The sequence below is a fragment of the Nylanderia fulva genome, unplaced genomic scaffold (genome assembly GCF_048542155.1).
Source record: "Nylanderia fulva isolate GAGA-0341 unplaced genomic scaffold, ASM4854215v1 Scaffold7, whole genome shotgun sequence".
Lineage (NCBI taxonomy): Eukaryota > Metazoa > Arthropoda > Insecta > Hymenoptera > Formicidae > Nylanderia > Nylanderia fulva.
This window is the reverse complement of record NW_028190807.1, coordinates 6,584,223-6,599,245: the sequence shown is the minus strand read 5'-3', so window position 1 is coordinate 6,599,245 and position 15,023 is coordinate 6,584,223. Positions and strand designations below refer to the sequence as shown.

At 26.6% G+C, this 15,023-nt stretch overlaps 1 protein-coding gene across 13 annotated transcripts in view; it reads right to left on the bottom strand.

Moving 5' to 3' along the window:
* pHCl-1 (pH-sensitive chloride channel 1) overlaps positions 1-15,023 on the bottom strand; it is a 55,766-nt gene that overhangs the window by 4,182 nt on the left and 36,561 nt on the right. For 4 of the 13 annotated variants that reach the window (XM_029301351.2, XM_029301358.2, XM_029301352.2 and 1 more), the window contains 5 exons: positions 13,546-13,635; positions 13,176-13,208; positions 10,929-11,081; positions 10,215-10,429; positions 6,769-6,819 (listed from right to left, as the gene is read on the bottom strand). In XM_029301351.2, coding sequence (XP_029157184.1) covers positions 6,769-6,819; positions 10,215-10,429; positions 10,929-11,081; positions 13,176-13,208; positions 13,546-13,635 — 542 coding nt within the window. The remainder of the gene's footprint in view (positions 1-6,768; positions 6,820-10,214; positions 10,430-10,928; positions 11,082-13,175; positions 13,209-13,545; positions 13,636-15,023) is intronic. The other 9 variants (XM_029301359.2, XM_029301362.2, XM_029301369.2 and 6 more) reach the window with 5 other exon arrangements.

Below are 15,023 nucleotides of genomic sequence, written 5' to 3'. Positions count from 1 at the left end.
AATAAATGCAAAACATTTATTTTTTCACCAGTCCGGCAAAAATTACACCAACAATTGTTACAATTTCAAAATAATATTGAATAGTGTTGAATCTTTGTGTGAGAGATATAAAAACGTTTTTCTATCTGATACGTGAACTGGTTATAATATCATTGATAATTCAGAAATACTTGTAATGAATTTTGTAAATATTACGCGACGAAGAGAAAATTAAATATCGATAATCACAGAAATTATTTCTGCTCATTGTGGAAATCATCAAAGAGTGAATCATTGTTTTTTATTAATAATTTAATATTATTTATTAGTATTATATGTATATCAATTAACTTTTCTCGTGCCTCTGCAATATAACTTATAAATTACATGCTATATAAATATCTACTTATGATGTTCCACATCAGACCTCGATTGATTACTTATTAAAAAAAATAATTTAAAACATATAAATTTGCATTATTCGAAAGATTATAAAATTGGTTAATTGCAGGAGATCCGATGTGAACATTATTCTCGTAACAAACAACTGTACATGTCTAAACAATTTGTTCGACAAAATACATCCTCAAACACACGTCCCTCTCACAAAATAAACCACTGATGTCACTGCAATCCAGAAATTTCTCTGCAATTTTTTCAAAATTTTATAGGAAAGACGATGAGAGAAGAACGCAACTTATTTTTACATTTAATTATATAGTATGATATATATATAGTGTATATTATTAAATTATATTTAAATTTAAATAGCTCAGAACAACAGAATCAAAATTAGATTAAAATTATTCCTGGGCATTTTTAAATATAATAATAAAGTTTTCTGGATAATATATATAGTTGAAAGATAACATCTAATAAAAAGTAATTTATAATATACGATATATACACACAAAATAGCTTTACTTCTCAGCACGTCTTTCAGCATGATCTCACTTGAAAATATTTGCGTAAAACCACATGAATTTTCGAACGGATTTCCGCACCGCCTTGTTGCGTCTCAAAAGATATCCTGTCTTAAGCTTATGATATGTGTTAAGCTTAAATGAGAAGTAGTTTAATGGCAAAAGCAATTTGTTGATACCACAATTAAGGCATGATGTATATATAACGAGATGATAACTTGTAGCTAGTTACACGTTTTATAATTTCTTTATAATCGTGATTTTGATTTTTGACTCGCAATAATTTTGGCTACTATTATGTGTTCGTGATTTTTGCATTAATAAAAGAATATATTAGCTTGATGAATTATGAAAGCCGCTTTTCTACTTTGTTTGTCCTAATTGAAATTAATTATTGATCATGAGAGCTATGCTTAAAAGGTGTCGAACGCAGAAAGCAATAAAGATAATTATCAGAAAATTATTTTTCTATTTTTCTTCTCGGCCGCATGCTCATCTTTCAAAGCCTTTCTGTTTTAAAAATATTGTTTGCGCAAGTGATGGTCTTTAATATGCCAGCGGCCATGATGTTTCTATTTAGGATATTTTTTTTCTTTTTTACGTATGTCATTATTAAGAGAGTTTATTTTTGATATTTCGTAAGAAAAAGACTAACGAGAAAAAACTTTCTGAAAACTCAATATTATAACATTAATTAATAAAAATAGAAGAACATTAACAAAAAATATAAATATTGAACAATGCTTTGCTGATTAGAGAGATTTATGGTGTGCAATAAAAATTACCTTGCGCAAAAAATCCTGGTCGCTGGTGATGTAGCGGAAGCAATTAAAACAAGCGCGAAAGAACACATCGATATTTCTTAATGAATGCTTTCATTACAGATACAAAAATGAAAAAATACCAGTTATTTAAGTAGATTATTACTGTAGATTAAAAATTTAACATTTTTCACGAAGAAAACAAGAAAAACTAAATTGTTACATCACTATCAATTAATTAATAAAAGTTACTATTTGATAAACAAGTACAAATAGAAAAATTAAGATTCTCAGAAATCACTAAAATGCAAAACTTTAATATAATAGACATTTTTGTACATATATACTCTTTATAAATTATGTCTATAAAAATAATTATACAAAACGATTGAGGAACAATTAAACGCGTTTTTTTCTCTTCATTATTGTGTAAATTCACTTATTATAAAATTACGATATTTTTAAAGCGTTAAAGCATAAAAAATATCGAAGCATCAGATAAAGCATTGAGTGAAATTATAACATGCATCCATGCATGTGCACGGCACGCTTTCATGCATTTCATGCGTAATACGTACATTTTAATGAATTATCGTCATCAATATATGTAAAATGCAGACCAGATGCAAGAAAAGTAAAGGCGGAAGGAAAGGAAAATTTATAAAATAAGAGAGAGATCCTCTCTTTCCTATATAATCATATTACCTATTTTATATAAATGCACAGCAATGTGTTAAAATAATGAAACTGAATGAATTCATATTAAACTTGATTAGATTATGATATTTTAAATGTTCTTGTAAGCTTTTGCTACAGTTTTATTGTATGAAATTTAAGAGATTAATCAAACTATGCAACTTGATTTGCTTGTCACTTATTCATTAGAAAATTAGATCATTTTTTTTGTGCATTTATATATATGCGTTTGCATCTAACTTAAAATGCACTCACTTACATTGAAAAAATATAGGCAGAGATGTATGATAAAAAAGCATGTAAAAAAGTAATTTATTCGAATATTAACAAAGAGCAAAAACTATTTATATTAAAATATTTTGTAGTTTGCTACTATTGAATACTATTGAGAAAGCTTGCAAGTTTTTAAATATCTTTTATGGCAATATTTATTTTCAAATTGTTTTTCGCTGTTATACGAAACTAAAAATACAAATATACACAAATATACACATACCCACACGCTCAAATTCATTACACACACTTAGGCATACACTCACGCACACATTCACGACTTGTTCACCTACATACACACGCGCACTTATATTTCTATAATAATAAATATATATAAATATATATATATAAATATATATATATATATATATATATATATATATATAAAATAGGTTCAAAAAGTTCAGACTTCTATAAAGTACATTAGACGTTAACACATATGTATAAAGCTCACATGATAAAATGTGATGCAAGGGTTATTATATATTTAATTAGGTAAAATTCGGTGATATGTTTCTCTTAAATTAATAAGGCATGATAGTGAACACTCGGTATCAAACTTTGGGTCGAACAATAGCTAGATACATCCTTCTCTATCTTTTCTATTGGATAATTATTTTCTCTATTAATTTCAATATTTAAAACGTTGATATAAGATCTGCTATAAATTATCTTTAAATTTTAAACTTTAGATTTTTTTTCAAAATACAGCTAATGTTTGCCTAATAGTGCTTCAACGTTAGCAACTAAAACTATAATATCGATAAATTTATTTTATTATTATTTACCAATTTTGTATATAATGTTCCTGTATTTTTTTTTCTCTAACTTTGCTGTCCTATATATTTTGTCTAATAAGATATGTCTTTGCATCTTTTCGTTAGGTTTAATATAATATATAGAAATCTGTGGTTCTTGGAACTTGAAAAATTTTTTTAAAATAAAAAATAAAAATTATTATTTGTTTCCTGCATTTTTTAATACGTTGCATTTGAAAATGTCAACTGCAGAATAAATCTACTATGAGACAGTAATAAAAATATCATAGGTTTTATAAATTGCATAAACATTTTTTGTGACGACCGAGGAAAATGAAATTAACAAACTGAAAAAATTATCGAAAATTAATTTCCAGGAAATGCTTATTTTTTGCGTTATAATTGTTGGCAAAGATGTATAATTGCTCAAAGGGATTACTTTGAAAACATGTAGTGTAAATAGTTCTAAAGTTAATTATTTATGTATTTATAAATGAATTTTGGGAACTTTTTAAACCTACCTCTTTTATATATATATATATATATATAGATATATATATATGTGTGTGTGTATATATAGTATATATGTAGTATAGTACAGCATACATATATAACTAACGCTCAAAAGTTTCAACATATCTTACGTTTTTTCTAATAATTTCTCTTTTCTAATTTCTCTTTTTATACTTAAAATATAGAGTTAAAATGGTTTTTACAAATTTTACTTTTTCTATCATGAATCTACTCTGATAAGTATATAAAATCATTTATTTTTTAAAATCTTTTTAATGTAAGCAGCGCATTTTTCGAAAGATATTCTTTTTCATTACTTTATGACTCATTCCTCTTTATTCATAACTTAACTAACGATTTATTTAACTTGGTACCTACGTTTTATGAGAATATTGTTAACATACTTTTTAATCGCGTATATATGTATATTTAAATATTTATCTCACGCAAAGTTCTCGACTTTATTTTCGACTAATATATACACGGAAAAAAATATTAGCTACATAGTTAAATTTTAGATGTCCCTATATTACACCTATTTAATTATTATATTTAAAGTTTAGGTAATAACTTTTTAGTAAAATATTTTTTTTTGTGCATCATATTTATTTCTTTCAGAAATTTGTAATGATTTTGCAAACTTATCAGACTAAGTTTGTGATAGAAAGTAATAGAATTTATAACTTATAACTTTATATTTTGTGTAGAAAAAGAAAGTTACTTTATAACTTTATATTTTGTGTAGAAAAAGTGAATTATTATGCAAAAATGTAAGATGTTCTGAAACTCTCTCTTTTATGCAATAATGTACATACATACATACATACATAGATATATTTTTGTATTTATATTTTTTCATGTTTAAAATTAGACAGTATTTTTTTTGTATAAAAAAAATATTTACCTGATGTATTTGTAATTAAACTTCTATTGGTTATCATTGTGACAATTCTTGTGTGGTTAAAGTGAGGATACATTTAGCTAGTCATATATTTAGTCAAACAAATCGAAAGAAAACATTAACAATTTTTTCATATAACATTACATGTATGTATGTTTAGTAATTCAAGTGACAAAAAACAAATTTGTTTTTAGTTCCCATCGTCCTCAGTCTTCGTCTTTGGTAAGCCTCCTATTGATTTCAGTTATTAATGAATGAACAAAATAAAAAGAGTAATTCGAGATGATCGGACATTATTATAAAAGCTAGGAGCAACATTAAAAAATGTATTAAAAAATATTTAAAAAACATAAAGATAATGAGGAGACTACCAACGTTGATATGTTGAGATATCAGCGATAATAAATGAGAATAAGGTTCGAAAAATAGTAACACTAATGTATATTAATAATATATAATAAATGATCAACAGATAAGACATAAATAACTATTAGAATGCCTACGATGGGCAGAAACAGATATATAGACAAGAAAGGCATATAGAAAGAAAGATCTAGCGCGCGATTTATAAAATTTTGGTGAATTCTTTAAAATTGTTGCGCATATATAATATAAACACATCATTTTATCGATTAAGATTATTTTAAAAATCGGCCAATCCGAGTATAAGCGCGAAAAGAAATAATCCAATGTTATACGGTTACTAAACGCCTGATATTTAATTTTGTCATTTAATAAACAGCATTTCCGATAATTTAATAATAACAATTTTTTCAAATTTGAAAACGACTTTGCTATTAAAGAAAACATTTAATAGTTTGAAACATCCTGCATGTTGTGTGTATGTGTGTGCCAGTTTATTTTATACTTTCTGTTTAATATTATATAAAACAAATCTTAATATTGGTTTTTTTTATTTGTTTAACTAAAATTTCTCAAATGAGAGTTAGAGATAATTTTTAATTAACGCTATTGTATAAATTTTTGAATCTTCGTATTCAGACAAAAAGCAACATATAAAATGGCATAAAATTAAATACATACATATATGTATATGTAACTGTACATGCACTGGTTTTGTTGTAACTGACAACTGATTTTGTCATATTAATGGCGGTCATTGTCCTAATTCTCTTGCAAAATGTATGTCTGTTCAACTAATTATATCATCCATCATCCATAATTACCACAATGAGAACAAATATCGTTACGAAAACATCAGGGAAACCTTATATGAAAAAATAAATACAGTATATATGTGCGTATATAAATATCAAAATAAATATTTCTAAATACAAATTCAGATAAAAAACAAGCTAATAAGAGTCAAACACAGAAAAATTAGACAGAACAAACTTATTTTAAAATCTTATTCATTTAATTTAATAACAAATTAAATAAAACAGATTTTATAATAAGTTTATTACGCCTAATTTCTGTTCTTGACTCCTCTTATTAATTCGTTTCCTATTTGAATTTCTATTTATATATCAGAACCTTTTGTTTTAAAATATTTTTGATTTCGAAAATTTATCCTTGTAAAATTTTTCCATCTCTATACTCATCACATATCGCTAGTAATATATGGAAGTATGATAAAAATATGTGGAGTTTCTAGAGTATACGTACGTAATACGCGTCTGGAATGGTAACAAGTATCTGTATTTGTACGTGTGTGTGTTTATATACGTATATGTTTTTAGGACGCGGTTAAGATTTTGCACGTGCATTTTTTCCATTTTTTTCTAATTAATTTTGTTTGGCATTATTATTTATATGAAAATATGCGCGTATTATAGTATACATTTCTCTTTTGCATTACAATTCTCTTATGGATTTTTTTGTATTTTTTTCATAATGAAAATTCCGATAAATCATAAAATGGTACATTTTGCAATTCGCATTTTGCGAAATCAAAGACGCGCGAAATCATGACCGTGTCCTAACACAATGGGAGATCTTACCAAAGGGCTGGCCAATATAATTCCTATCCTGCTGAGTACCGCTGGGAGCCGCTGTAACATCACAGACACCAAACAAAGAGACTTACCAACATTTCCACCAACCAAATTCTTTACTAATCGTGTTTATAACAAAAACGGACAGACAGAAAGAGAAAGAGAGATAGAGATAGAGAGAGTGTGTGTGAGAAAGAGAAAGAGACAGAGAAAAAGGAGAAAGAGAAAATAAAGAACATGTCAGATATTTTTCTTTTTCTTTATACTCTCCTTCATAAATTTCCAATATGTCGATTTTCATTTTCATGAACTTTCCTAGCAACAACTAGAAATATTTTCTAATCCTCTAATAAGTCATATTTAAATTATAAGATAGATTCTAATTGAATGATGGAATTCTGATTTCTTTAATTTTGAAATCTTGATCTTTTTTGACAGATTATAACGTGTAAATATTAATCACGTCATATATACAACATGGTATTGCCATTTATTAAGTACCTCAATAATAAATGTAATTTACGCTTTTATATATATATATATATATATATATATATACATATATATATATATATAATTAATATATTTTGAATTTTTATAAAATAAAATTCATTTCAATATAAGAAGCGCGCGGTATTTAATTGTGAGATGGAATTATCTTATAAATCTACATAGAGATTAGATAGGAAAAATGTTATATATTGTGAATGTAAATCATAAAAATAAACAAGAAATTAATGAAACTGATAACAGAAAAGAGAAATTGGATAAAATTAAATGAAAGTAAGAATAAATAGAAAAAATAAAAAACGAAAGAAATCTGAGAATTAAGAGAAACAAAATGAATCAAATGGTAAAGACATACATATTGCAGTCTTTTTAAAAAATAATAAAAACACTCAAAGAAATACCGCGTTAATGATGCTCAAATTTGTTATATGCTGGGTTATCTCTTTAAGATACGTCCGAGTTGTTTTCTTTTTCTTTTTTTTAAACGTGTCTCTTTTTTAGATATCTTCTTGTGCTAACTCCAAAACATTGATGCGTTACACAATGAGTGTTGTCAAACATGTATCGTGAAATATTGTGGATCTCCAGATGGTTTTAAGAATCAATCGATTATTGCTGATAAAAATGCGGCAAAATTCGCGCGTGATTCTTATCCAATAAATTTGCGGTTCACAAATGACATTGGCTGAAATTTGACAGAAAGTAACACTCACACTCTCTAGAAAAAGAAAACATACGAATTTAAAGATATAAATATAAAAGTCTCGAGAGATGCAGATATTAGACAAGATCATACTGTGTTTGTGCAAAGTCACGCCAACATGTTCATATGTGCAAGATATAAACGCAATAAAAAAGAAACGAGCGATAAATATCAAACATAAGTATAAAAAATGTATTCTGAAAAAATTTGACAGAACTTAAAATATATTGTAGCAAACAATTATTTTCAATTACACGATTACTTTTTGCATATTATATGTATATATCACATTATAGTGCATGAAAATTTCTCTCTAAACTATTTTATAGGACAAAACGCCACTATATGTATAGTGACTATTTTATTTTGTATTAAGTGTCATTGGACATTTTGTTTTTGCAAAACAATAATGTTATATTATGTATTTGCATTTGATTAAAAAAAAATTTAATATTACCGAAAATTTGATGAATTACATAGTATGAAACAGCAAAATATTGATTATACTAATATCAATAAAGTGCGTTTTGCGGTAGAGCTGCACATATAGGATAGCAATATTATGGGGACCATTACATTACGTCAAATAAATCGACGTTACTGTCACTTTGTCATTTCTTGTCACACAATCCTCTTACGAAATGTTCTTATTCGATGAAATCAGAAAGATGATCGCAAAGCTGATGTGAATTAAGTTTAACTTTATATAAAACTTTACAAAATAAACGAAGTTTTAATTTGCTTCTATTAAAAGGAAGATTGCCAGATCCTAACAAGATCATATTATCGATACTGATAATTTGATTTTTATCTAATAGGTCAACATTATTTATTATCATAAGGCGAGATTGTAACTCGGAGAGATATCGTTTAGAGGATATCGTTTTAAATTGATTTATTCGTGCGAATAATCTGTGTTTGTGGTCTCAACAATGACAATAATCTTACAGTCGATATAAACCAGCAGGATGATTAATAATTTCTCTGCAAAATTTCTCTGTATTATCTAACTATGGTATTTGTTGTGCATGAAGTTTTATGAAAACTGATTGAAAATATTTAATATATAATACTTCGTATTTTCAAATTAAATCTTTGTATTTGCATACTAGATTTATATTTATATATATTAAACAATTATTCGTGATCATGTGAAAATAAAAGCATGAAAATTTCATTTATTTCAAATTATTTGATTTTAATCGAACGATGATTGGTTTTCTTAAACTGATTCCGAATAATAAATTAACTTTTGAAAATTAACCAATATTTTCTAATGTCACCGGACTTTCTGTATATATAACTGTTTATATCAACCAAAAATCAATACAAATCTTTTTTTATATATATTTACTTGTTAAATAAATAATATCACTTGATATAAATTATTTTTCAAGAGTAAATATATTTAGAATTGATTTAAAAAGAGCAATTATCATTGATTAAAATAAAATAACTCATGCCAATTAAATTTGCCAATTTGTATTTAATTTATTTTATATAAATATTTATATAAAAATATAAATCAAGTATGTGTAAATATGTGTATATATATATACGTGTGTGTATATATGTATATATATATGCATATTGTAAGTATGTGCTTGTATGTGTATATGTATACAGAGTGTTTTCTCTGAAATTTGCAAATCCAAATATTGCAGCAAGAAAATTTCGAAAAATTAAAACATGTACAATTAATATAAATATTTACAATTTTTTATTCTAAGCAATAGTTTTTAACATAAAGGCTTATAAAATCAATTAAACACACAGATTATTTTTAGACAACCGCTTGTTCGCCTGTGACTCATATGCACCATAGTATTTAGTGATATATATATTATATATATATATATATATATATATATATATATGTATATATGATTCATAAACAAGTGAATTGTGAACGAATCTTGTAATAGTTCAGCTTTAAATTCTTATACCTCCCTTAAAACTGTTAAAATAAAAAATGGTAAATATTTTTACTGCTTAATTTTGAGAGAACTTTCTTGCTGCAGTATTTTGTATCACGAATTTCGGGACATTTGTGTATGTATGACGACAGACACACACACACATACACGTGTGTGTATAATATGTGTGTTAACTGATATTAATTGTATTGAAAAGGCAGTACGGCTCCATTCACACACAAATTTGCGTCGTTGAATATCCGTTGAGTATGAAAGTGCGATTTATGCGTCGCGTCGGAAAAAAATGTCAATCAGCAAAATACCTGGGTGACGGGGTTTTCGCCTGGACGATAGACAACGTTGTGCATCGGTCGCTTGCGACCGACATAGTTCACGCAAACGAATTCGAGAAGACTCGCGTAGATGAAGCACATGCACACGCCATCCCATACATTCATGGCAGTCAGGTTTGAAACGACGGGCAGCGTTCCCCGGAAGCCATTCGACGTAGTGAAAAAGTTGAGCATTGTTGTTACACCTAAAACATGATTGGAGACATTCATTTTATTCGACAAATACCCATATCAGAAGCTGCGTGTACCTCTTGTATCAAAAATTTTAGTGCAAATCTAATATCTAATTTAAATTTAAAAACAAGAAAAATTAATCATCTTTAGACTAAAATAAGAATACTTGAAATCACAGAACAATTTTTAAAATGAAATTTTAACTGACAGTTTGAGTTTTTATTAATTCTGAGACAGTACTTGGGACAGGTATTTGGCTTTAATTAATATCTTGTACCGATGAGCATTTAAAACTTTAGCAATCGACATAGAAATAAGGTTGATAAGAAAAAATTATCTAGAAATTAAAAAATTTAAAAGAAAAGTTTCGTTGACCAAATTTTCTAGGCCTTATTTAACATCGTTCAAATAATAGAATTTTTGAAATTATCGTAATTTATAAATCTACATTTCTCTCTTTCTCTCTCTCTCTCTCGAATTATAAAATGGCATTGTGCTGCATAGACTCACCGATCATCACTCGCGCCGGCACGGCATTCCATTCAAGCCAGAATGTGATGAAAGAGCTGGTTACCAAAATAATGCCCGGGATGAAAACCGTGGTAAAATAGAAAGAGCGATCTCGCGTAAAGATTAAATCCACTTTCAAGCAGCTGTAATTACCTAAATCACATATACGTAATTTTATTTATGTTATGTAATACAAGGATTGATATAAGAGTTCAATACTCCTTTAAAAATAAAAAAAAATAATAATATTTTAATATCAGTTCAAGTAGTAGAAATAAATAATTCATGATAATTAAATATAGATATTTGAATATTAAAAGTTATTTTTTATTTGCTAATCTGCTAATAAGAACTACTTAATTCAATATTAATTTAGAGAGATTCTTTAAAGAGAGCTGTAATTTTCTTTTTTGTTTATTTTCTAAAGTTATGAAGATTTTGTTCGAAAAGATACAATGCTATAAACTCAATAATAATTTAAACTTCGATCTAAATTTAAACTATTATTGAAAAACAGACCCTAAGAAATTACTATAATATATAAGGCAAAATATGTGATTTAAAATATAACATTGAGTTATAATGTCTCGCGGTTTTGTATAGGGATAAAAATGTTTTCATTCTTGCCAAATAACGTACAAATAAATATTTATAGATTTGTAAAACTACAAGTTTTAGGATTATAATGATTACGAATCTGATATTAAAAATAAAACGGTAGATTATTGCAGAAAATATTGCAAAATTAAAAAAAACTATGCTGCCACACACATATTGGATCTATTAGATTTGTTATTTTGAATTTATACCTTGACTTATTATTTATAATCATTGCAATTCAAAAAAATCTGCAAATATTAAAGTGCGGATTGATGTATATATATGCAAAAATTATCTACTTGATTATCATATTGGATCCGCCTTTTTAAATTTTGTGATTTTTATCTCAGATTCATAATTAATAATTTCTATCTTTTTAAAAACTACTCTCCAAAACCATATCCGTCATTTTGAATTCGGTTTGTAATTTTGATCTCACATTTATAATCAGTGACCTCTTAAATACTAAATTTTATGTAAAAAATAATATTTTTATTGTCAGATATACAATTATAATATTTCTAAAAATTAAAGAAATATTTTACTAAAATATTTATAATCAAGATATTTGTAAAATCAAGATAATTAAAAATATAAAATAGTGCTATATTTTTGTCGCTTTATAAGTGACAAAATGTCAAAATATATTTGTGTCAAAAACGTTGTAATTTATATATGAAAGAAAAAGAAAAAAGATAAAAAAATAGCGTATAAATTATTTTATCAATTTGTGGCCATTAATTGCCATATTCACAAAAGCATTTCAAGCACTTGAGCAAAGTACTAACGTTGGCATCAAAAAAGGATCTGTTAAAAGATTGGCAGGCACGAAGGAATACATCTATATCATTAGGGAACATCAAACTATGATAAATCAATTTCTCTTACGAATAACCCCAATACAACTTTTTGCTTATTTTTCTAGAACATTGACAAAAATATATAAACATCCAATAATTACAACGCGAACGATTTGTGTAAACAACATTTAATCACACACATAATATTGTTACTTTATTAAATAATTTGAAGCTCCCGTATTTGGATTTTTTATGTAAATCAATTTCAAGCAAAATATACTTATTTTTATGGCGTGGATATCTAGTAGCAGACAAGAAAATTAAATGCAAAAATATTGTGCAAATAAAAAATATTAACATATGAAAAAAGCAAAGCTTAATATGGATATATAAGAAAAATAAAATTGGTGTATAGGGACTATTTTAACTTCATTTTATAACCTATATGTTTAACTATTCAAGAATTTATATCAATTATTTACCGCACGTAAACATTTCCTTCTCCCAGAGAACTTATATATTATTCGTTCAGTTTAAATAATTTTATTTAGAAATGTATCGATCCTTCGGCGTTTACTTTCAAATAAAAATACTCTAAATTTTTTTTTATCATTATATCTTCAAAAATATAAAGCACTATAAATGGACAAGTGCTCATGGACAATAATATGGCAGTAATTCTACATAAAATTGCAATTTAAGCTTACTAAGCGCTAATATATATAAATCAAATATGTACATATATATACGTATTTGTGTGTATATATACATATATACATGTAGATATATATATTATAAGCCAACATTTAAATGTGTTTTACAATAAGAAAGAAAAATATATCCTTACGGTATTCCTTTTCCGAAGACCCGTAATGCAATTCTGAATGTAATTAAAATGTAATACATATATGAGGGAGTAAATTATTGCTTTAACATTTGCAAGGATCTAACTATAAATTTGGTAACGTTTGTATGGTGTCCAATGTCTACAATTTTCCAAATTGAAGGGCAATTTTATTGCATTACTGCACAAATCAATATATACTATATAGGAAGCAACATCGAATATTTATTTGTCTTGGCATCACGAATTTTGGTAAGCTTGGTCCTGTCTCTCCCTCTCTTTCTCTCTCTCTTTCTCTCATTATATATACCTTTTTGAATTGTTTTACAGACACGCATTACACTCGTGTCAAAGAGATAGATGTGATTTTTACCTTGCTCCTCAAACCTGCGCTGGCATAGCGAGCACTTAGAGTCTCCAAATTCATCGAACTCGTCCTCATCGACCATAATTTGTCCATCAGCTGTAACAGAATACCCCACGATCTTTCTTTCCTATCTTTTTCTATTTTTCCTTCCGCATCTTTCTACGAGCTCTCGAAGAGAAAGAACAAATTTTCACAGAGCAAAGAGTAACGCTTGATCCATTATATATAATCTTTATAATATTTTATTTACTTGTGAACTTGTTTCTCACTCAAAATAGATTTGCAAATTATTGAAAAACTATTAGCTTTAATTCGAATTATTTTACATTTTAACAAAAGTAAACAAAATGTCAGTTTAGAAGGAATGAATAATTTTGAATTAGAATAGAAAAAATTGTAATTATCGATGATAACAAAATTTGTTAAAATTAAAAAAAAAATGATTAATTGAAAGACTAGACAATTCTGTATATTAAGATCTATTCGCTCTGCACTTTTATAAAATCGCGTAGATATAAACTTTGCCTAATCATAAATATATTTTTATTTTTTATAGTATAAATTCTTTACATGTTTAATTGTAAATCTTTTAATAAGTAGTTAGTCTTACAAATAATTGTATTTTATCGTTATTCTAAATAATAGATCAAGCATAACTTGCTTTCCGCCATGGTTGAGTCCTTTAGAGCAAAATATATTAACTAACAAGACTTTTTAAGACGATAGACTTAAATTATTTATGACAAATTAATTTATATTTATTTACATTTATAAATACATTTGTTGAGTCTTTAATTTTAAAGTGATTAAAAGTTTGTGCTATAAATATGATAATGCGTATAAATTGATAATAGACTGCAAATAGCATTCTATTTGTCAATTTATTTATTATTTTAGGATTTTCGAAAAAAGTATCTATATATGAAAAAGAGATATATATATATATATAGTCAAGATATGTTGCATAGTTCAACGTTTCAAAATTGAAAGTCTTTCGCCGTACTAAAAAGACGACCAAGAAGCGATCTAAAGTCATTAATAGCTTGCCAGCACAGTCAATATTTTATACACATATATCCTAATTTCTATATTAGCAGAAGCCATCCGTAATGAGTAAAAGTTGTTAGTAAAACTTATATTACAATGAAACGAAATTATATTTTTATTGCACGGCAACAAAAGGCCGTGCGATGAGCTTCGTTATTTCTTCAAATTTGCTCGCGATAGCTGACGATACCGTAGTGGCAAACAGATCGATTGTAAGTGCGAGAAAGCAAAGAGAAAACACCCTTCAAGGATGTTTCGATGAACAATCATTACAAGAAAGAAAACCTCACCCTAAAAACAAACCACGGCGGGCTCAATTGAAAAGCGAGACAGGATCCAAGGTTGCCAATATGCATCTTCTAAGGAATCTATTTTTGTATGTATATACACTCGCCAGAACACAAATACTACGATGTTAACTAACAAATGGGAATAGA